At 38.0% G+C, this 21,334-nt stretch overlaps 1 protein-coding gene across 1 annotated transcript in view; it reads right to left on the reverse strand.

The window, feature by feature from the left end:
* Positions 1 to 690: 690 nt before the first annotated feature.
* The window catches only part of TXK (TXK tyrosine kinase), an 81,551-nt gene continuing 60,907 nt past the window's right edge, over positions 691 to 21,334 (reverse strand). The window contains exons 10-15 of the mRNA XM_001372143.5: positions 19,964 to 20,135; positions 16,076 to 16,292; positions 13,233 to 13,297; positions 11,141 to 11,259; positions 8,341 to 8,498; positions 691 to 5,396 (exon numbers count right to left, since the gene is read on the reverse strand). Coding sequence (XP_001372180.3) covers positions 5,328 to 5,396; positions 8,341 to 8,498; positions 11,141 to 11,259; positions 13,233 to 13,297; positions 16,076 to 16,292; positions 19,964 to 20,135 — 800 coding nt within the window. The 3' untranslated portion in view covers positions 691 to 5,327. The remainder of the gene's footprint in view (positions 5,397 to 8,340; positions 8,499 to 11,140; positions 11,260 to 13,232; positions 13,298 to 16,075; positions 16,293 to 19,963; positions 20,136 to 21,334) is intronic.

Genomic DNA, 21,334 nt, shown 5'->3' on the forward strand with positions numbered 1-21,334 from the left:
TGGCTTTCATGAACTTTTAGCATTTCATTGCAAGTGTACAAGCAGCAATATATGTCCATAGGTGGCTTTGTTCTGGTATTCTTTATATACAGAAAGATTCCAGGTTATCCACTGAGAGTAAGAAAAAAAGGAACGATCATCTTGAGGCTATCTTTTTATGTACCTATCCATTCTCAGATATTCTTATCACAAAAGTTTTTTGCCCTTTTGAATTGATAGGATTTTCTCTGAATTAACATTAAAAAGTATTTTATTATTTATTGAAAAGTATTGTTTTGGGAATGGCTGAAAAAGTTGTTGTATATAATTGTATCCACTGTCTTGTAAGAAATGACAAGCAGGTTTATCTTAGAAAAATATGGAAATACTTACATGAAATAATGCTGACTCTAATGAGCAGAACCAAAGGAACTTTTGTGTAATAACAGCAATGTTGTTCTATAAGTAATTGTGAACAACTAAGCTATTCTGAGTAATGTGAATATTTAATCAATTATAAAGGAAATTATGAAGGAAAATGCCATCCACTTCTAGTGAAAGAACTGATATAAGGAAATATGAATTGTAAGAATCCATATATATTATCTGTATCAAATGCTGGCCTTTTCTTATGTGAGGTTGGGAGAAAAGAAGAGGGAGACCACTCTCAATATGTGACTCAAAATGTGACAATAAATATTTTTCAAAAGAAAGAAAAGTATTATTTTGAGAAGATGTCCATAGACTTCACCAGACTTCCAAAGAGATCCACAACACAGAAAATATTCAGGACTCCTGATCTAGTCTTCTTACACAGATTAGGAAACTCGTCCATCTAAGCAGCAGCAAGAGGAAGGTGAGAAAAAACTAAAAGAAATAATGTTGAACTCTTAAAATTATCAAATGGTAGAGCTAAAAAGGACCTTGAAGATAATCCAGCCTAAACTTTTATAGCAGAAGGAGGAAAAAGGTAAGAATTTGAATTTAGTCACCTAGGCTTCAACAATGAAGAGGACTTATTTTTCTTTACTAAAGTCATTATGCTTTAAAAAGTGACTAAAATAGGGGACAGCTGAGTGGCTCAGTGGTTTGAGAGCCAGACCTAGAGATAAGAGATCCTGGGCTCAAATTTGACCTCAGACACTAGCTGTGTGACCCTGGACAAGTCACTTAACCCCCATTACCTAGCCCTTACCACTCTTCTGCCTTAGAACCAATACACAGTATTGATTCTAAAGGTTTAAAAAAAAGTGACTAAAATATCTGCTCTTTTGACCCAGAAACTGCTAGGTACTTGCCCCAAATAGTTCAAAATAGAAAGAAAATTCTCAAATTCTCCAAAATATTCACAGCATCACTTTTAGTAGTAGCAAAGAACTGGAAACAACATAGAAATTATCTGGGGAATGAAAAAACAAATTACAGTCCATCTAAAAAATTCATAATTGAAAGGAATGATCAATTTTAGTTAGAGGTTGGTGAAAATAAGGATATATCTCTTTCCCATATAAGTTCATAGATGTTCCTGAAAGCTCTCCATTGACCAATTGGGGAGTCTAAAGATTCCATGTTAAGAAACTTTAGGCTAGATGAAAATCTATAATTTGTTGAATGAGGGAGGGGATAATGGAAAAGTCACAGAAAGTCTCCAGTCTTCATTAGAAGAAAAGTGAACTTGTTCTTAGAGACTAGAGAAATAGATGAAAGAATGTATGATGCTATTATAGAGAGGCCATGAGGTGAACATAGATTCTGAATCATTTGGGGTTGCATAAACAAGAAAGGTCATAGAGATACTTTTGGAGAACAGCAAGTAACTTAATTTGTTTGGCTCAAGGAGTAATGTAAAATAAAGTTAATTTGGATTTTATGCAACAGGAAATGGGGACTCACTGAAAGTTTTTTAATGGGAAAGTAATATAATAAGGTCTGTGAGTTAGGAAAAATATCCTGATGTGTATGATGAATTGGGAGAGAGAAGATAATCTATGTGGGGGGAATTATTTTAAAAATCTATTTCAATAGTCTAAGCAAGAGAGCCCGGCCCAAATGGTGGTACCTGAAATAGAAAATAAGCAATTAATTAAAGGATTTGGGAGCAGTAATTGCAGTACCATTGAAATAAAGATGTAAGCTGAGAGAAAACTTACTTGTTGAGTTAGGACAAACTGAGGGGAACCCTGTTCCTTCACAATGGCTTTGACTAGAGAGGCTGCTGTAGGAATCTAAACTGTTGAGGGAAACTGAAACTGCTTATTGGTAATGGAAGACAGAGAAATGCTGCTGGGTGATGTCACACACACATGGGGATGCTAGTACACAGGGGACACTGAGGAATCTGCCTATTGATCCCTAACGATCAGTGATCTATTTCCTAACCTCCTTCCCTCACTCCTCCAACCCTCTTCCTCCTACCACCCTACTCCTCCCAATTTTCCCTCCCTCCTGAGTGAATTATAAAATATTCCAAGTTTCTTTCTCAGGTAAGGGGTTTATTGGGATAACAGGATGGGAAACTGAGGTAAGGGGGATGAGGAAGTCCCTAGTCTGAGGCAAAATTGAGAAAATAGTCCAGTCACAAACTGTGACTCTGAGACAGGGAGATGGAGGACAATGGCTTTTTAAGATCTTCTTCAGTTAGATTTCTCCTTGTCAATTTCAACTATCCAAAGTCAGAGAACTTCAAGTAACCAAATCAGCTCCACAAAAGTCTCTCAGCCAACTTCAAACTCCAGAGAGCAAATGTGTGTCCCCCAGTCAGAGACCCAGGGACCAAAAAGCCCCCTGGTCAACTCCAACTGTTCAGAGCTAGAAAGCCAAAGTTCAAAAGCCAAATTTCTCCTCTCAGAGTATCCAGGCAAAACCTCCAGGGAAAAAGTGACTTAAGTCCCTGACACAGACACCAGAAAAAACTCAGTTTCTCTTCTCAGTATGTGGCCAGCCAAACCCTCCAACTCAACTCCCACTGCCACCAACCCGGGGACATTCTGATGGAATCCTGGCTTGACAGACATCTAGAGCTAGATGCATTTTAGAGCTAGATCTCCAGTCCTGCATCTTTGTCCATAAGTCCTGCAAAATCTCTCTGTCATATCTCTACCACGCCATCTCTATTGAAGAAAATTCTACCCAGTTAAGCCAAAAGGTCCAGTGCATGGTACTGTAAAAGTATAGAACTAACTTGATTCTGTGGTTCTGTGTGTGATAAGATGATGACCCAATGGGATATACTATTTCCCAAATGCCACTTCTGTCTTCTATCTCCATGCATTAATGTAAGAGAATTCCCCATGCTTGGAATGTACTCCCTCATTTCTGACTCAGAGCAGAGATGACACCAGTCAGAGCTGATTAACTGACATCTCTGAAAAAAGTTCTTCCTGGAATAGACGTAAAACCCATCCTAGCTGATGATCTCTGTTACATTATGTTAATCACAGTCTTTAAATTTCCAGAGAACATTCCTCAAGAACTTACTCAAACTCTTGGGAAAACTAATTCTCACAGTCCTAGATAAAGCAGTCACCCTGTCTTGCAGAACCAGGAGGAAGTCATTGAATGTCTCTGTTCTTTTACCATTGATTTTTAATGATCATCACACTGGATTACTAAGAGTTTTAAATGAAAGGATGTTTGAATTTTCTCTTTTTTCTTCTCTTTGATCCCCAAAACTTTAAGGTTAGCTAACTCTTGGAAGAGAAGAAATTTCTCTGGACAAAATTAGGTTTGTGGTTCTATTTACCAGGGTTATGTCTCTGACTTTATGGGTCCTAAGTGTTCTTTTGTGGTCTGATCTCTAAGTATAAATAAATCATTCAATCCTCTATTCCCATCATAAGGCAGAGGCAGTACAAGGAGCCAGCAGGATTTCTATGGCTGAATTCCTAGGAGGAAGAATGATATCCTAGAAAGAAAGAAAAAAACAACTAGAACAAATGATGTCAAAGCTTGGGAAAGAATATATGAATGAAAAGGGTTAGGTGGCATAGTGCATAAAGAGAGACTCAACATCATGATGTCCCACCTCTGGCACACAATGGTTGTGTGATTCCTGGGTAAATTTATTTACTGGCTCCAAGCCCCCTGGCAATTTTTGAAGACCATAAGGTTCAGAGCAGATGCCAATCTCCATTGGTAAAGGAAGTTTTAGCCTAGACATGATAATATATTTTACTTTTTCTCTCTCCTGGTGGGAAAATACCCCCTTCCCCAGCTCACACTGAAAAATAATAGTCTCCATTTTGTTTTTTAAAAAGAACAAAATCTCTCTTCTCCCTGTCTTCAACTCTGTCATTAACCACACAAGTCAGAATTGACAGTTGTCAGAAGAGTGGTAAGGGCTAGGCAATGGGGGTTAAGTGACTTGCCCAGGGTCACACAGCTGGGAAGTGTCTGAGGCCAGATTTGAACCTAGGACCTCCGTTCTCTAGACCTGACTCAATCCACTGAGCCACCCAGCTGCCCCCTGTCATCTTTTTTCCCTTATTTATATCAAGGGAATAAACTGAAAACAATTGAACATTTGGAGAATAATTCATTTGGATTATTAACTGCATGGGTGCTGCAGCTAATAGGGAGGGGTTGGCAGTTGAAGGAGAGTGGGGCAGAGGAAGCTGCCCTTCCACCCCAGTTAAGGATGGAGAGAAAAATGGTATGCAGGAGTTTGGGGTGACAAATACCAACCTGTCCACTTAACTCTCAACAATCTTTCCAGTTTGACCAGCTTCAAATCTGTAAGAGTTTATGTGTATGAAAGGCAGTGGAAAGAGAAGAGAGGTTAAGGTGCCCCATGTCAGGACATAACCCTCTAACACATGAACTCTGACATGCTTCACTATAGCTTGGCAAGATAGATTCTTTCTACATCATCTTCCTCTTTTTGTGGCTTCCAACTTCTTTCCAATAAATCCTTTGAAAGACCCAAAGTCTTGGCCGATTGAAACATTTGGGAATCTATAAATCCACACGTCCAACAAGTCAGGGTCCTTTTCTAACTCATTCTATTCTCTGTGATTATGACAAAAAAGCCATAATATTTTCATAATGTAAAACTCAGAGAAAAATTGGGATTTTAGTTCAAACCCCAGAGCTTCCTCTGCTTCCTACAAAGAAACTTGGTGCCACTTGTTCATTCTCACATGTTTATGACAGTTTCATAGAGAAGAAACGGTTGATCAGAGATATAAAATAAATGAAAAGCTTCATACATCTTCACAGTGTACAAAAATCATTCATCATCAGCAACTTTCTAAAGAAGGTCATTGTCAATGACCAAAAATGGAACTCCCTTTCTTGACAGTTCAGCAAGCAGGGCACTGAGGTCAGGGGCTTTGATGTTCCATCTCAGGTCACCCAGTCTCTGCTATGTCTGAGAGGGCCTGAGTCAATTCAGCAAAAGTAGGGCGGCCTTTGGGTTTCTGTAAGAGGACAGATAAGAGGACAGTCTCATGAGAAGACTCATTCTTGACCCCAGCCATAAACCTGCCTGGCAGGCAGCCATAATCTCAACAAACTCGTACAAGGAAGAGAACATCAGACTTGACCATCAGACTAAGTCACTTTAGCAAAGCATTTAGTATAGAAATTAGTCACAAAGAGTACATTCAGCACAAAGAGAAGAGTGTGTGTGTATGTGTGTGTACATGTGTTACAGAGAGAGAGAGAGAGAGAGAAAAGAGAGAGACAGACAGACAGAGACAGAGAGAGAGAGAGAGAGAGAGAGAGAGAGAGAGAGAGAGAGAGAGAGAGAGAGAGGAGAGGGAGGGAGGGAGGGAGAGAGAGAGAGAGAGAGAGAGAGAGAGAGAGAGAGAGAGAGAGAGAGAGAGAGAGAGAGAGGGAGAGAGGGAGAGAGGGAGAGAGCGAGAATGAGATTCTTCTGATAACTAAAGCGGGGTTAATACCACCAACTTCACTGGGTTGGTAAGAAGATCTAATAAAATAACATGCAGAATTTTGCAAACCTTAAAGCACTATATAAATGCTAACTATATTATTATTATTACCATTTGATTTTTTTCAGGCACCCTTTCATATGCTGGTGTGTATTCTGTCTAAATATGAAAGATTTGGTATATTAGGCCCAAAAGTGTGTGGTTGAGACACAGAATAGGACTTGGATCATAGTCATGGGATAGTTTAAAGGCAGGCAGGCAGGCACAAGTATTAATGCACCTAGAGTAAGAAATGGTCAAATGGGGGGGGGGGGGGGATTTGTATCAAATTCTCTGATAAGGGTTCGGTATCCAATGTATATAAATAATCAATAGAGGCACCTGTAATAGATAAGTGGTTAAAGGATATGAACAGTTCTCAAAAAAAAATTATAATGTATTCACAACCACATGAAAGAATGGTTCCAAATCACTAATAAGAGAAATGAAAATCAAAACAACTCTGACATTTCACCTTGCACCCCGCAAATTGGCCAAGATTACCCCCAAATGGCAATAATTAATGCTGGAGCAATTGTGGAATAATAAGCACACTAATAAATATACTGGTGGATCTGTGAAATGGAAACTAATTTGGAATTATGCAAGTTAAGTGTCTATAATGTCTATATCCTTTGAACCAGAAAACTCCATTACTTCAAGAAGAAAGTCCTCATATACAGCAAAATATTTATAGCACTACTTTTTGTGATATGAAGGAACTGGAGACAATAGGTTCTCATTGGCTAAATAAATTGTTGTACCTGCATGTTATGGCATATTACTACTCCATAAAAAATGATATATGAAATGAATGCAGAGAAGCACAGAAAGAGATAAGTAAACAGAACCAAGAAAACAATAACTAACAGTGTAAATGGAAAGAAAAACCACACATATAAAAATCAAAAGTGAATATAAAATTATAAAGATCAAGCATTAGTCAAATGAAAAGATTCAGGAAAATAACTCTAATCTATGCCTTCTATCAAAGCAGAGGTTCACAGGTATTACACATTGCACACACATGTATTTAAACTTTTTAAAACTATTCATCTGATAGCTGGCATTTTTCACATGTTTTTATCTTGAAAAGGTGTTATGTTATAGGAGATGCTCTCTTAAAATGGGGTCCCTCAAATTCAATATAGTACTTTACTAATCAGGGCAGAAGACATTTGGAACTATCATCTTTTTTGTCCTGAACACACTTATGACTTTTCATGTAGCACAAAATCATACATATTTTCTTGCACATTGTTGATTCTTCTGGAGATTGCTGCCCATTAAAAACCCCAAATCTTTTCCAGATGAACTGCTAACTAACCATATATTATTTCATTTGATTCTGCCACAAAAGAAATAATACTTTTGTAATGTTGATAGGTGCCATCCAAATTAGAAATAATCAGCCATATATCTGTCTATTTTCCCATAGCTGCCATTTGGGTTGGAAGGATTTCCTTTTCTTTCTCCTTTCTCCTCCCTCTTTTCCTCCCTCCTTCTGTCTGGTTTCTTTCTCTCTCCCTTTCTCCCTCTATCCTTATCTCCCTCCTCCTATCTCCATCCCTCTCTTGCTAGGAAGAAATTCTGCTCTGGTTTTCTTTTTTAAAAACATGTTACTTAGGAAGAAAAAGGAGCTGCCAAAAGTGTAAAGGAGTCTGCTGAGAAAGGGTGGGGTGGGTCAGGGTGCTAGGTCAGTGTCCAGAAAGGGAAGAAATTGAGAGCAGTGCTTTTCAATAAAAGAAATTACTCTGAAAAAGGAAATTTGCTCCCAGAATATGTTCTGTCCTCATTTCTCTTCTCCCTGTCATACTGTAGCTAGTAAAGAGTGTCACAAGATTAATTTTTCACTTATGAAAAACAGCACAGATGGAAACTCATGTAAATGAAAGCACTTGCTCTCCCTTCAAGACCTTCTTGACCAAATGAGTTCTACTTTGTTTCTGCCACTTGACTCTAATCTTGGGCACATCACTGTGACATTAGTGAACCACAGGCCAATGGCTTCAGAGTAGAAAAAGGCATTTGAGGTCATTCAACTCAACCCCAATCATTTTACTGTCATGGAAGCTGAGACACAGAAAGGTTAAGTGATTTCCTTGTCCAAGGTAACACAGCTTAGTAAATAAATGGCAGAGTTGAACTCAGCTCCTCTAACTCCAAAGTCAGTATCCTGTACAGTGAAGTAAGCTGGTTCTATCAGCTAGAACATTTAATCAACAAAATGGATTTTTAAGAGGGAAAAAATGCACTTCCCTTTGCAGAAGAAAGGTCAATGAGAAATAGTAAATAAAGGATAAAGTAATGTATCATACCAACATGGATAGGGCAGTTCCAATGAGTCAGGAATATGAAATAGACATATATGAAGCAGGGCCAGTCAGTGCCAGAAGATAGAACCTACAGATGGAAAATAAGGAAGACAAACCTCATGCCAACAGCTATACATGACTTCATACACAGTCATCGAAGCCAGTTGCGGACGATAAAGCCTGAAGCCTTTGGAAATAGCTTCCATAACTTGTAAATTGGACTCCTTTGCAAAAGGCATCTTGCCCTCAGAAAAAACTTCCCACATCAAAATTCCTAAAAAATAAAATACACAAAAGCAAGTTGGAGGCAGAGGGGAATGATTTAAAAAAAGAACCATTGGCTTACTGAGATGGCGGTAGGGGAGGAATAAAGGGGGAAATTCATGTACAGTAAAAACAAATGATCAATAATAATTTATTTTTTAAATCACCAAAAAAGTGTATAAAAATATATAATACTCCCCAATTTTTAACAACTTACCATATAAGGAATCATGACCCTTTCTCCACTCCATGTTATTTTCTAGCTCTTAAATAATAATTATGATCTAAGAACTAAAGAAACTTTGACTAGGAAATAGACAGTATCTCTTGGCCTCTGAAAAGTATTGTAAATGGAAAAATCATCTAATTGAATAAAACACTCCTTTTCCTTTTCAGCACGTCTAAAATGGCTTCCCATGCTTGCTGAATATAATATGCTAGAAGTATTCTCATTCCTAAGCACCTTATATGTCCACACACAGTTTGCCATTCTATTATTTGAGACCCTGAAGGAATGGCAGAGTTGTACAGGCTGCATCCACACAATAAGTCACTTGGCCCAGCCCCCACCAACTGGACAATATAGGCTCCAGTCTGCCTGACTGGGTTTAGGGCTAAACACACAGCTGAGTCATTTTTACACAGCAGTTGGCAGTCATAGCTGAAATGAAAGAATAATGACTTGAGTTGAAAGACCCAAGAATTGAAATTATACCTGTCATTTACTCAATAGCTAACCCTGGACAAATCATTTAAACTCTCTAACTTTCACCGAGCAATAGAAAGAAACTAGACTTGAATCAAAAGGACCTGAGGTCAGATCTTGATTCTAACATTTAATGATTGTGCAACTTTGCAAAATTAAAAACTTCTCTGAGCCTCAGTTTCTTAATCTGTAAAATAGCAACAATACTACCTGTAGTATATACTTTAAAGAAGGTTTTGTAAGAAAAGAGATAATGTATATAAAGCACTAGGAAAATTTTAAAGCAAAAACACATGTTCTCTCTCACACTTAGTCTGTGTGTGTGTATGTGGGAGTATATGTGTGTGTGTGTGTGTGTGTGTGTGTGTGTGTGTGTGTGTACTTTGGGAAAGGAAGGATGGAAGGAATGATAAAGCATGCTACCCACCTCCCAAACCAAGGTGATGGAGTCAGGGTACAAAATGAGACATATATTTTTTTACTATAGCCAATGTGAGAAATTGTCTTGTTAGACTCTGAATATTTTTCTTTTTCTTTTTTTCTCTTCAGTGGTAGAAGAGGAATAGGAGAGAGAAAAATGGATTTTTATTATTTAAAAAAGTGAAATTTAATTTAGAGAATTATTTAGCATCTAAGATAGTGTCTTACACAATTAGGTATTCAATAAATAATAATTAATATAGAGATTATTTAAAGGCACTACCGACAGGAATTCTTTAGTAACGACTAAGTTGGTTGTCCTGTACACACAGGGTTACAAACTTCTCAGCTAAATTGTTGGCCATGGACTTACTGCCTTGCATAAAAAATGAAGGGTTTGGACTAGACCATCTGCAAAGTGCTTTCCAGTTTTGACATTCTAAGATTCTATTATTCTAAAAAGCCATCTGCTTTTACCACCATATATTATACAAATAGTGAAGAACTAAAGAGGCTGAGATTGCCAGTTTGGTATTGTTGAATGCTTGAACTTTTCTGTCTTTTCTCAGTTCCCTGGTAATAAACTCTATCCATAACAATGGCCAGCTACTGTACAAATAAAGGTCTTGGGTCATAAGAGAGACTGGGTAGGAGAGTGTGAATGATTGAATTGATGAAATGATTGATATTGAAAAAACAAAGTACATGCTCTCCTGAAGATGTGTACTATCACCTTCCTATGTAAAGGCCAGCATATACATGTATGCCAATTTTTATGCTGTAATATCTAAACAACAGCTTTACTTAAACTACATAAATCCTATGAAATCTCAAGACAATGAATTAAATATGATCGACCCATTCTAGGAAGAAAGGACAATAAATTCATGTTTCTAGATGAACAATAAGAACATTTTATACATTTAAATGCTGCCTCTATCCAAATTCGTTAACTGATGGAAAAGTTCATTATACAACAGCTACAGATACCTTGGGCTCAATTATCTTTTTTAAGATTATGGTGGGGGAAAGCTGGCAAGGGGAAAGAGAAAGACTGGGGTTTCTTAATTGGCAGATTCTTTGTTTTAATTTAAAATTTTAATTAACATCTTATTTGGAAAGGAAAATGAGCAATCTCATAAGCACTGATTTTGTTGGATGTTTCAGTACACACAAAATAAGACCATAGATCTGAGAAGATTCCATGAGAATCTTATTTTGCACTAAAAAACAAAGTGAACCAATGGCCCTAGTCCACCATTAGGAGTTCAGGTGCCCAGAAGACAAATTCAAGCTGAGTTTGAGTGCCCAGAGGACAAATTAAAGCTAACAGTGAGCTGCCCCATCCTATTATCAGAGAGAGCAGAGGGCTGGAGCATGCAAAAAATATCCTCAGGTGCTGGGAAGAGGGGGAACAGAGCAGCAAGTCCCCAGATGATGCTGGCATATGCACCAATACTTCGCCAATGCTGCCCTAGTCAATTCAGACAACCAATGTCAAATCAACTCTTATCAAGTGAACTTACCAAATGACCAGACATCAGATTTGCTACTATATTTGTTGAAATGAAAGACTTCAGGGGCTGACCATTTAACTGGGAACTTGGCACCTGAAGAGCTGATATATTCGTCATCCAAAACAAACCTACAACCAAGTGAACACAAATATACACATATAGTACATTAATTATGACAGTTTTCCTACTTTCATTTAAATCCTCAGGGAATCTTTGGGTTGGCCACCTAGTGGAATCCTCTTTTAAAAAAAGGCAAGGCATAACCCTTTAATGCAAAGAGGTTTTGTGACCATCTCTTCTTATAGACAAGGCTTTGCTTCAACCTTTTCCAGTTAAATCTAGCAAAATGTTTTATGTTGTTGGATTCTCATAAACTATAACAATTCGGGGCAGCTGGGTATCTCAGTGGATTGAGAGCCAGGTCTAGCGATGGGAGGTCCTAGGTTCAAATCTGGCCTCAGACACTTCCCAGCTGTGTGACCCTGGGCAAGTCACTTCCCCCATTGCCTAGCCCTTACCACTCTTCTGCCTTGGAACCAATACACAGTATTGACTACAAGACGGAAGGTAAGGGTTAAAAAAACAAACAAACTATAACAATTCCTCAGACCAAATATGAACTTTTAAACCAAAAATCATCATCATGGACATGTTGATTATCTTTGTGACTCCGATCAAAAGGTACATGCCAGCCCCAGAGAACATATTCATCCTCACTGAAGAGGTGGAGAGCTATGAATGAAGTCAGAGGATATTGCTATGTTGACTTTGTTTAACTGTTTTTCTTTCTTAGAAGGGAGGGCTCAATGGCAGAGGGAAATGATTATGCTATTAAAAACAAAAGGCATCAATAAAATTTTCTTAAAAGAAAATAAAAGAAGCATGAAATATTCCAGCAACCAATTCTTGGAAAAGATAAAAGACAAAAAGCATCGCCATTCATCAAATGTTATGAATACATTTTAGCACATTAAAAAGAATGAATTTAAAGTTTGTTTTAATGCCTTCTTTCCTTATTCAACTGTTAACACTTAACATTTCTACTTTTTTATGCAAAAATCCCTAATTCATTATAATGATCTTGAATGGAAAATGAAAAAGGATAATGATCACTTCCTTTGATAAAACTTTGGACCAGTTTCCAGGAAATAATTGAGTTCCTAGAAAAGAGGGACCATCTCTAAAGTTTCAAATAATAATACAGTGAAGACAGAGAAGATTAAACAGTTATACTCTCACTGCCCCATTTCAACTTTAGAATATTGTGCTGTCAAAGCAAGCACCCACTGACCTATTTTAAAAGAACACCCATGACACAAACACCTCTGGCCTACAACCTTACAATAATTTTCATCTGTCTCTTTCTCTATGTCTATTTCTTTCCCTGTGTGTGTCTATTTTTCTGTTTCTCTGCCTGCCTCTCTCTCTCTCTCTCTCTCTCTCTCTCTCTCTCTCTCTCTCTCTCTCTCTCTCTCTTTCTCTCTCTCTCTCTCTCTCTCTCTCTCTCTCTCTCTCTCTCTCTCTCTCTCTCTCTCTCTCTCTCTCTTTCTCTCTCTGTGAAAGAAAAATTCAATGCCCCATTGTAAAGGTGAAAGAATGACCAGAATTATGGTCAGAAATTTACTTAGATGATGAAATGCCAACCTACCACCATATGTGCACAGCTATTTATAACTCCTCTGAACTGGGTCAACAGGAAATGATAGACACCAAAACAGTTTGCTCAAAAGCTAACTCTCTAGTAAGGTTAAGAAAATTCTCTTCCCCAACTCCTACCTCTCTTTTGACAGTCAGATCCTTCAGAACCAGGTTCAAATGCTGTATCCCATAGGAAGCCTTCCTGAATTCTTCAGTCCCTCTTTTCTCTAACCTGTAGTACTTTGTACCTATTAAACAGTCTTAATAGTCTATTTTTGCGTCACAACTAGTCCATGTGAATAGGAAAAAGACTTTATTATCTTTGTGCTTTGTCCACTGCACAGCATTTGATAACTCGGTAAATTAATATTGAAGAAATGGACAAAAACAGAAAAATTTTAAAGCAACAATTAAAAAAGAAAGAAAGAAAATTATGGCAATAGGTTGTTATATGTTCTGTTACCTTGTCATTCCAAAGTCTGAAATTTTTACTATGCCCGTAGAGCTGACCAAACAATTTCTGGCAGCCTGTGGAAAAATGAGAAAGATGCAGATGAGAAAGAAAATTCCCTTTTGGAAAGATTTTTTTCTACTGTGTCTTCCCCCTCCCAGTTTATTTGTATATCCTCCTCCATCTTTCAGTCTCTGCCCCAATAATCTATTTCAAGATTCTAGAGGCCCTTGTGCATGATAACAACCCTATTAATTGCCTTTGCACAATAGATTTTTATTTTATTTTTTAAACCCTTACCTTCTGTCTTGGAATCAAGAAAAAAGAACTCTGACTTACAGTTTTCAGATATCTTTGTCTTCTTTAAAAAAAAACAAACTCTTACCTTCCACCTTAGAATGAATACTGTGTATTGGTTCCAAGGCAGAAGAGTGGTAGGGGTTAGGCAATGGGGTCAAGTGACTTGCCCAGGGTCACACAGCTAGGGAGTGTCTGAGGCCAGATTTGAACCTAGGACCTCCCATCTCTGGGCATGGCTCTCAATCCACTGAGCCCCCCAGCTGCCTCTGCACAATAGATTTTTAAGTGAGGTCCCTCCTCAATAAGTTTTCTTGCTTTCTGAGAGTTGTCTGAGGCTCAGAGAAGTTACTGGTCCATGATTGTTCAACTATTTAATTATCAGACGCAAGATCTGAACCCATTTTCCTTTCCCTAAGTCCATGATGTGAATCTATATGACAAGCTGCATTTCATTCTTTAATGTAGCATAGAAAGTTGGATTCTGAGTCAGTAAGGATTGAGTTTAAATCCTGTTTTAGGCTCTCATAAGCCATGTGATTCTGGGTGAATTACTTCAACTAATCTCAGTCTCAGTTTCCTTATCTATAAAATAGGTATAATAGTAACATTTACCTCATAGGGTTATTGTGAGGATCAAATGAAATGACATATACAAGCACTTTGTCAACCTTAAAGCATCATATACATTTTAGCTACTATTGCTTATTAATGAAGTAAATACACATATACACATACCGCTAAAACTGTTCTTCTCCAAAAAAGTTAAAGGCTTGTCATTTTTACTTCACTTTTCCTCAAATGTCATATTTTTTAAAACACTAATCTTCTGTCTTAGAGTCTGTCTATACAGAGCAATGTGGACTAGTCAACTGGGGTTGAGTGACTTGCCCACGGTCACACAGCTAGGAAGTGTCTGAATTTGAACCCAGGACCTCCTGTCTACAGGCCTGGCTCTATCCACTATGCTACAAATTTAACTCAACTATATATATCATCATACACTTAACTATACATCTTAACATTATTTCCTGAGTAACATGATAGATATAAAAGTATACACCAATAAATAAATGTTCTGTGTAGAACTGGTCTTTGACCTAATAGTTAAATTCTAGGGAGTTGCCTGAGTCATGGAGTTCAAGGAATTTGCTATTAAATTTTATGAACATAAAGTACACACAAACAGAATATCTGTGTAGATCAGCTGGCCTTTGACTTAGTAGAGAAGTCCTACCAAGGGTGTTGCTCAAAGTACTTAGCGGTTAAACCTCAGAGGAAATATTTGAACCTGTCTTCCTAATTCCGTGTCCAGGACATTAATTCTAAAATTCCCGTCAGCTCCTCATCGTTATACTTCAGTACTCCAGTCACCCCTCATTGCACAGCGTAGGTCACTCATTCAGGTTATACCTTCATTATAACTTAGTAGGCAACTCATCATGGGTCATCATGCTTTTAAAAAATTACCACCTAGTCTTTACCACTTTTCTGTTGAGGAACCTCTCCACATTTAGCTCGGCTGGTTTTCATACAGTCAGTAATCTATCACCAGGTTTCTCTTCAAAGCCTGGCTAAGAGTTGCTGGCAGGAGTATGTTATTCTGTGATATAAGACTTTAAGAACCTATGGTCCTTTCCATGCAAGGAAAAGGCAATTTCTGGAGCTCAGAATTTAGCTAAATCTAATCAAAGGACTTCTAATCTCCAGCTAAAAGTAACACAGCTTAGTAGTGTCCACATGGAAATATAGAAATCCCCAGTTTATTTAGTTTGAGGGTAGAAACCCCAGGTTTTGACCTTGTCACAGGAGAGTTTCCCCCTGAGGGAAGGTCCCACTTCCCGAGACAATAGACATCCACTTCCCCTTTGGCACAGTAGGTAGCCCTCTTGCAAGGGTAAAGTGCAGAGTTTGATCCTCAAAAGGAGGGTGTGATATACTGGGAAAGGCTTCTGGAGACAAAAGAGCTTACTTGACTTCGGATAGGATTTTCCTCCCCACCTGAAGTGGATGTCTATTGTCTGGTGCAGTGGGACCTTGGGGGGAAAACTCTCCTGTGACAAGGTCAAAACCTGGGGTTTCTACCCTCAAACTAAATAAACTGGGGATCTCCAGATTTCCATGTTGACAGTAGAATGTAAGCCATTTGCTTTTAGAGCTTTATTTTCCCCTCCTCACATTCTGCCCAGCACATAATAGGCACTTAATAAATGATTCTTTAATAATCATTTAGTCAATAAGCATTTATCAGTATGTAAGTCGAGTGCTAGGCACCAGGGATACAAATGCAAAAGGGATACAGTCTCAGTCCTCAAATATCTTACATTCAGATGGGAAAGAGTGGGTTGGGATACCATATCATAATTAAATCTAGAGCAGATGCAAACACATACTGGAAGCCTTTCCAGGTCTGTAGGACCTTCCAGAACTTGCCCCACACTGAAATAGCCTTCCAGGACCCAAGATTACATCCATGTCTGATAAGGTTTTGAATAAAATACAAATGTAGCAAAACAAAGTACACCATCTTGACTAAAGAGTTAACAATTCATACTTACTAAATCTCTGTGAATGAAGCTGCTCCTCTCCAGGTACTCCATCCCTTCACATACATCTTGGCAAATGCTCAGGAGCATTTCTTTCCCAATTCTTCCTTGTTTCTGTCTAAGGAAATGAAGCAGAGAGCCATTTTCCATAAACTCTGTTACTATGTAGAGTGGCTTCTGTTGGATACATACTCCATAAAGTTGTACCAATCTGGGGTGTGATAATTTCCTGTTCAAAAAAAATTCAATATTTTATTAATTTATTAATATTTTAAAAGTAAATTATTTTATTATATATAATTATTAGTTATTATTAATATTTTAAAAATTAAATTTAAATTAAAATAATTAATATTAGTGTTTTTAATTTTTAATTTTAATAATTAATATTCTATATTATAATTAATACTAATATCATTCAACTACAATTCAATTAAACAGAAATGGGGTGAGTTTTTTTGAGGGAGAGGGTGAGGGAGCAGATCTTTTAAAGTACTTTGTATTTGACATTTTCATCTTCGAGATACTAAATCAACAAAACTCTACTATAAAGATGTAAAAGTATTCTTCTTATTCTTCTTAGTAACTTGAGAAGTTAGGCTTAAACAGTATGACTAAAGCTATAGAACTGGTCTATCTCAGAATGTGAGATGAAATATAGTTATCTCCACTAATTAGTACTCCTCATTTACTTGGGAGATAATGGCCTGGACATTCAAAATCAGCAGGTAATTGTTTAAAGAATAATTTCAATTATAACCAGGAAAATAATGACTGGTTGAATATCAGATCAAGAAGGGGTTGAGGGATGATTGGAAAGCCTGCCTGAGTTTAATATGTTTCATGATCTGAGCTATAACTAGCATATGGTGATTGTGACTTGAACCAGGGGCATTGAAATTTAGAGGATGTGAGAGCATTTGTGTTCCTTTAGCTCAGGGGTCCCCAAACTTTTTAGACAGGGGGCCAGTTCACTGTCCCTCAGACTACAGGAGGGCTGGACTATTAAAAAAAACAACTAAGAACAAATCTGTATACCGCTGTCTGGGATAGCGGAGGCTGCAGCCCTGGCTGTGATGAGCCTGTCACTCCTTGCACAGGCCCATCACTGCCACCACTATACCAGGCAGCAGTATACACATCGAGGAATCCCCTCCCCGAGATCGCTGCTCACCATGCTGACGTCTGCCATTGTGCAGCCACATGATCCTTTGCAGGGCGCCTTGTTCTTGTTCAGTTACCCTCAGAACAAGGCACCATGCAAAGGATTATGTCACCTGAAGTTGTATGTGAGCGACACCATGCCTTGCAGTGCCACCATATATAGTACTCCAGGAGCACAGGATGTGGATGGATCCTGTATTTTTCTCACTGACCACCAATGAAAGAGGTGCCCCTTCTGGAAGTGTGGTGGAGGCCAGATAAATGGCCTCAGGGGGCCACATATGGCTCGCAGGCCATAGTTTGGTGACCCCTGCTTTAGCAGGTAGAAACAATTGAGGTTAGCATTTCATTAACTAAATAGAAAGCTACCAGATGACATGTCTCTTCCTTACCTACTCTAGACATTTCTTATTCCCTACCTCACAACAGCATCCCCCACAGTGGCCTTCAGGCATCCTAGAGTTGCTGCCAATGTCTCTCCTCTCCCCAAGTGAATTTGTTTTTTAAAAGTTGACATGAGTGTACATTACTGGTTGCTTGAAGACCAAAATGTCTAGGTATAGCCACAAATAATCTAAAATTTAGGGGAGCTCCATATAAATAATTGAGAGTTTTTATATCACTGAATTTGCATAGAAAAATCCACAAATATTAAACTTAAAAAAATCAAAAATAATATTTCAACTGCTTTGAGCTAATTCTGACCAACAAGGTAAATAGCTCAGTAAATAAGAATGAAACAAAAATGCTATTACATTTTTAAAATTATTTTATTATGATTATTTTTTTAACCTTTACCTTCTATCTTAGAATCAATACTGTGTATTGGTTCCAAGGCAGAAGAGCGAAAGGGGTAGGTAATGGGGGTCAAGTGACTTGCCCAGGGTCACACAGCTAGGAAGTGTCTGAGGCCAGATTTGAATGTAGAACCTCCTGTCTCTAGGTCTGGCTCTCAATCCACTGAGCCACCCAGGTTCCCTTAAAAAAAAATGTTCTTTCCATGAAAAATGAACTGTCATATTCCAACCATAGTTGGAAGAATGGATTGGAGATCAAGGGGATTTCTTTGTAGTTGTTGTTCAGGAACTATGATTTCATTAGTGTAGGGAAATGATGCAGATCTTGTAATTCAGGATCTTAGAGAATTGCCTAAGGGCCCTGGGAGGCTTATTAAAAAGATGGTTGGGGAACATTTAGGAAAGGATGCTATGATTACAAAGAGCTAGCTTGGCTTCACAAGAACAAGTCTTGCCAGACTAACTTGACTTCCTTTTTTTTTTTTAATACAATTCCAAAAGTAGTAAAGGAAGGGAATTTTGCAAACATAGTTTACCTAGAGATAAAAGAACCCTGCTATTCTTGTAAAAAAGATGGAGAGTTACAGGTTAGATAATATTACAATCAGATGGATTAGAAACTGGTTGGAAGTTGAGACTCAGAGGATAGTTGGTAATGGCTTGTTGTCAATGTGGGGATTTCCAATAGAGTATACCAAGGATCTGGGCTTGGCTTTGTCCAGTTTAACATTTTTAACAAGGACTTGGATAAATTCTTTCATGGTATTCTCATCAAAGTTGTGAATGACACAATGTTAACCTGTTGGTTAACACAGTCAGATTCTAAAAAGCATCTTGACAGGATCTAGACTCCAGCACTGAGTAGATCTAATAAGATAAACTTAGGGAGAGATGAATACAAAATCTTGCACTTGGGTATAAAAAGTCAACTTCACAAGTATAATATGGGAGGAACATAGTTAGGTAGCAGTTAGACACCACTATTGAACAGCAAGCTGAATATGAGTCACCAGCATGTTGTGGCAGCCAAAAAGACCATTTCTAGAAGAAATGTATGTTGCTAAAGAATCTTCTCTCAGTATTGACCTAAAACCTGATTTAGTTTCTCTTCCCTGCCTCTAAATCCCAACCACTAACTGCTCCCACCCTTCTTGTCTTATCTTTGCTGAATTCTCAATATGAAATATAAGCTAAAGGTTAATTTATGTATTGATTAGAATTGAGTCTAGGAAGATAGATGGGGAGAGTAGCTCCCAGAAATCCTAGAAAAGCAACAGCCAAGAGCTGCTTTTCTCACAACCCTGAGAACCTTAAATGTCACATCTAAGGAGAATAAAACATTCATCCTCTTAAAGTTTCCTTGTGATGTCTCCTCCCAGGGCAGAAGTCACACTAGGTTCTTGAAGTCAATGAAGTTCAAGCTCTTTCATGTCCTAATAAACCAGAAAGGCTTCCGGTATCATCCTGGCTACCACCTGTTGTCTGCCTGGCTGAGGGCAAAGGTAAGCCATAGCAACTCAAAAATATTCTCCCTTAAAAAAAAATCAGTAGCCTTCTGACTTAGAATTCATATTAAATAACAGTTCTAAGGTAGAAGAGCATTTAGGGCTATGACAATTGGAGTTAAGTGACTTGCCCAGGGTCTCACAGCTAGAAGTGTCTGAACCCAGGTCCTCCTGATTCTAAGCCAAAGATATTCTCTTCATGAAAATACAACTAAAAATCCTCTACCAATGGAGAGGATACCTACACTGATTATTGCACTGACTTTTTGGAGTAGTCAAGCAAACCATCCATCTTTTCAGGACAAGTTAACCCTTTTAGGTCAGTATGATGCTGTCATCTCTAAAAGATGAGTCATGTCTTCCCAGTCAGTACAGACCCTACATTCTTTCTTTGATTTTACCTTTCAATATTTCTTCAGGTATTACATACTTACGTCATCACTTTAGCCTCCTCAAAGAAGTCATCTTCTGACATGGCTCCTTGGTTGATGGCCTTAATAGCAACTGAGATATGTGATCTCCATTTCCCTAAGTGGACCACACCAAACTGACCTTTTCCCAACTCCTTTATAAAAGTCAGCTCAGATGGATCAATCTCCCATTTCTCTGTAAAAAAAAAAATGCAAAAACAAAATCTACATGTTATTTATGGGAAAAGCAGAGAAGAATTTGGAAGTCAAAATTTCAAAAAAAAAACTGTTAGAAATTGTTTTTACAAGCAACTAGAATAAATTAAATTAAAAAAAAATTTTAAACATGTTTTGTATGACTATACATGTATAACCTATAGAAAACCATTTGCCTTCTCAATGAGCGGGAAAGAAAAGAAGGAAGTGAGAGAATCTGAATTCAAATTAAAAAAAAACAATTGTTAAAAATTGTTTTGGGGGCAGCTGGGTGGCTCAGTGGATTGAGAGCCAGGCCTAGAGACGGGAGGTCCTAGGTTCAAATGTGGCCTCAGACACTTCCCAGCTGTGTGAACCTGGGCAAGTCACTTAACCCCCATTGCCTAGCCCTTACCCCTCTTCTGCCTTGGAGCCAATACACAGTATTGACTCTAAGACGGAAGGTAAGGGTTTTTTTAAAAAATTGTTTTTACATGTAATTGGAAAAAATAAAATATTTAAATTAGAAAAAGACAAAGTATCATAGATTATCAAAATTGGAAGGGACCTTAAAGACACTCCAGTCCAACTCCTTCATTTTACAGAAAGGGGATCTGAAGCTGGGAAGGGCTAAGAGATGGCCTAAGGAGAGAACATTACCTACAAAGACCTAATTTTTGTGAAGGCAAAATATTTTCACTCAAAAATGTCATCTTTCAGGCATTCTGAACTTCATGCACTTACCATTTCAGTGTTCAAAAGGACAGACACAAAGAGAAACTCTTTAGTAGTTTTTGCTTCAATTAAATTGTCAAATATCCTCTGCATGTATGTACATAAGCACAACTCTTTGGTTTTTTAGGTACCATTTCTTTAAGAAATTTTCCCCAGCAGGGGGCCACATTGCCCATTCTTTCTTAACTCGGGGCTATCAAACACCAATGCTGGGTTAAACACTGGGTTAATTAATATTAAGTTTGGATTCTCTGGCAGCTTTTAAACCCACAGCTGGTCAAAGCTGGCCTTGGACTGTTTGTTGTTTGTTTGTCGAGGCAGAATATAACATCTGGCTTTAAGAAACTTCTCCCTCTTGCTACCTCCCTTCTCTACCCTTATATCAATTTTTGTGGGGTTTTTCCTCTCACATTTCTTCTCTTCACCTCTACCTGAGACATCAGCTCCCTGGCTTACCCAACTCTC

The sequence above is a fragment of the Monodelphis domestica genome, chromosome 6 (genome assembly GCF_027887165.1).
Source record: "Monodelphis domestica isolate mMonDom1 chromosome 6, mMonDom1.pri, whole genome shotgun sequence".
Classification (NCBI taxonomy): domain Eukaryota; kingdom Metazoa; phylum Chordata; class Mammalia; order Didelphimorphia; family Didelphidae; genus Monodelphis; species Monodelphis domestica.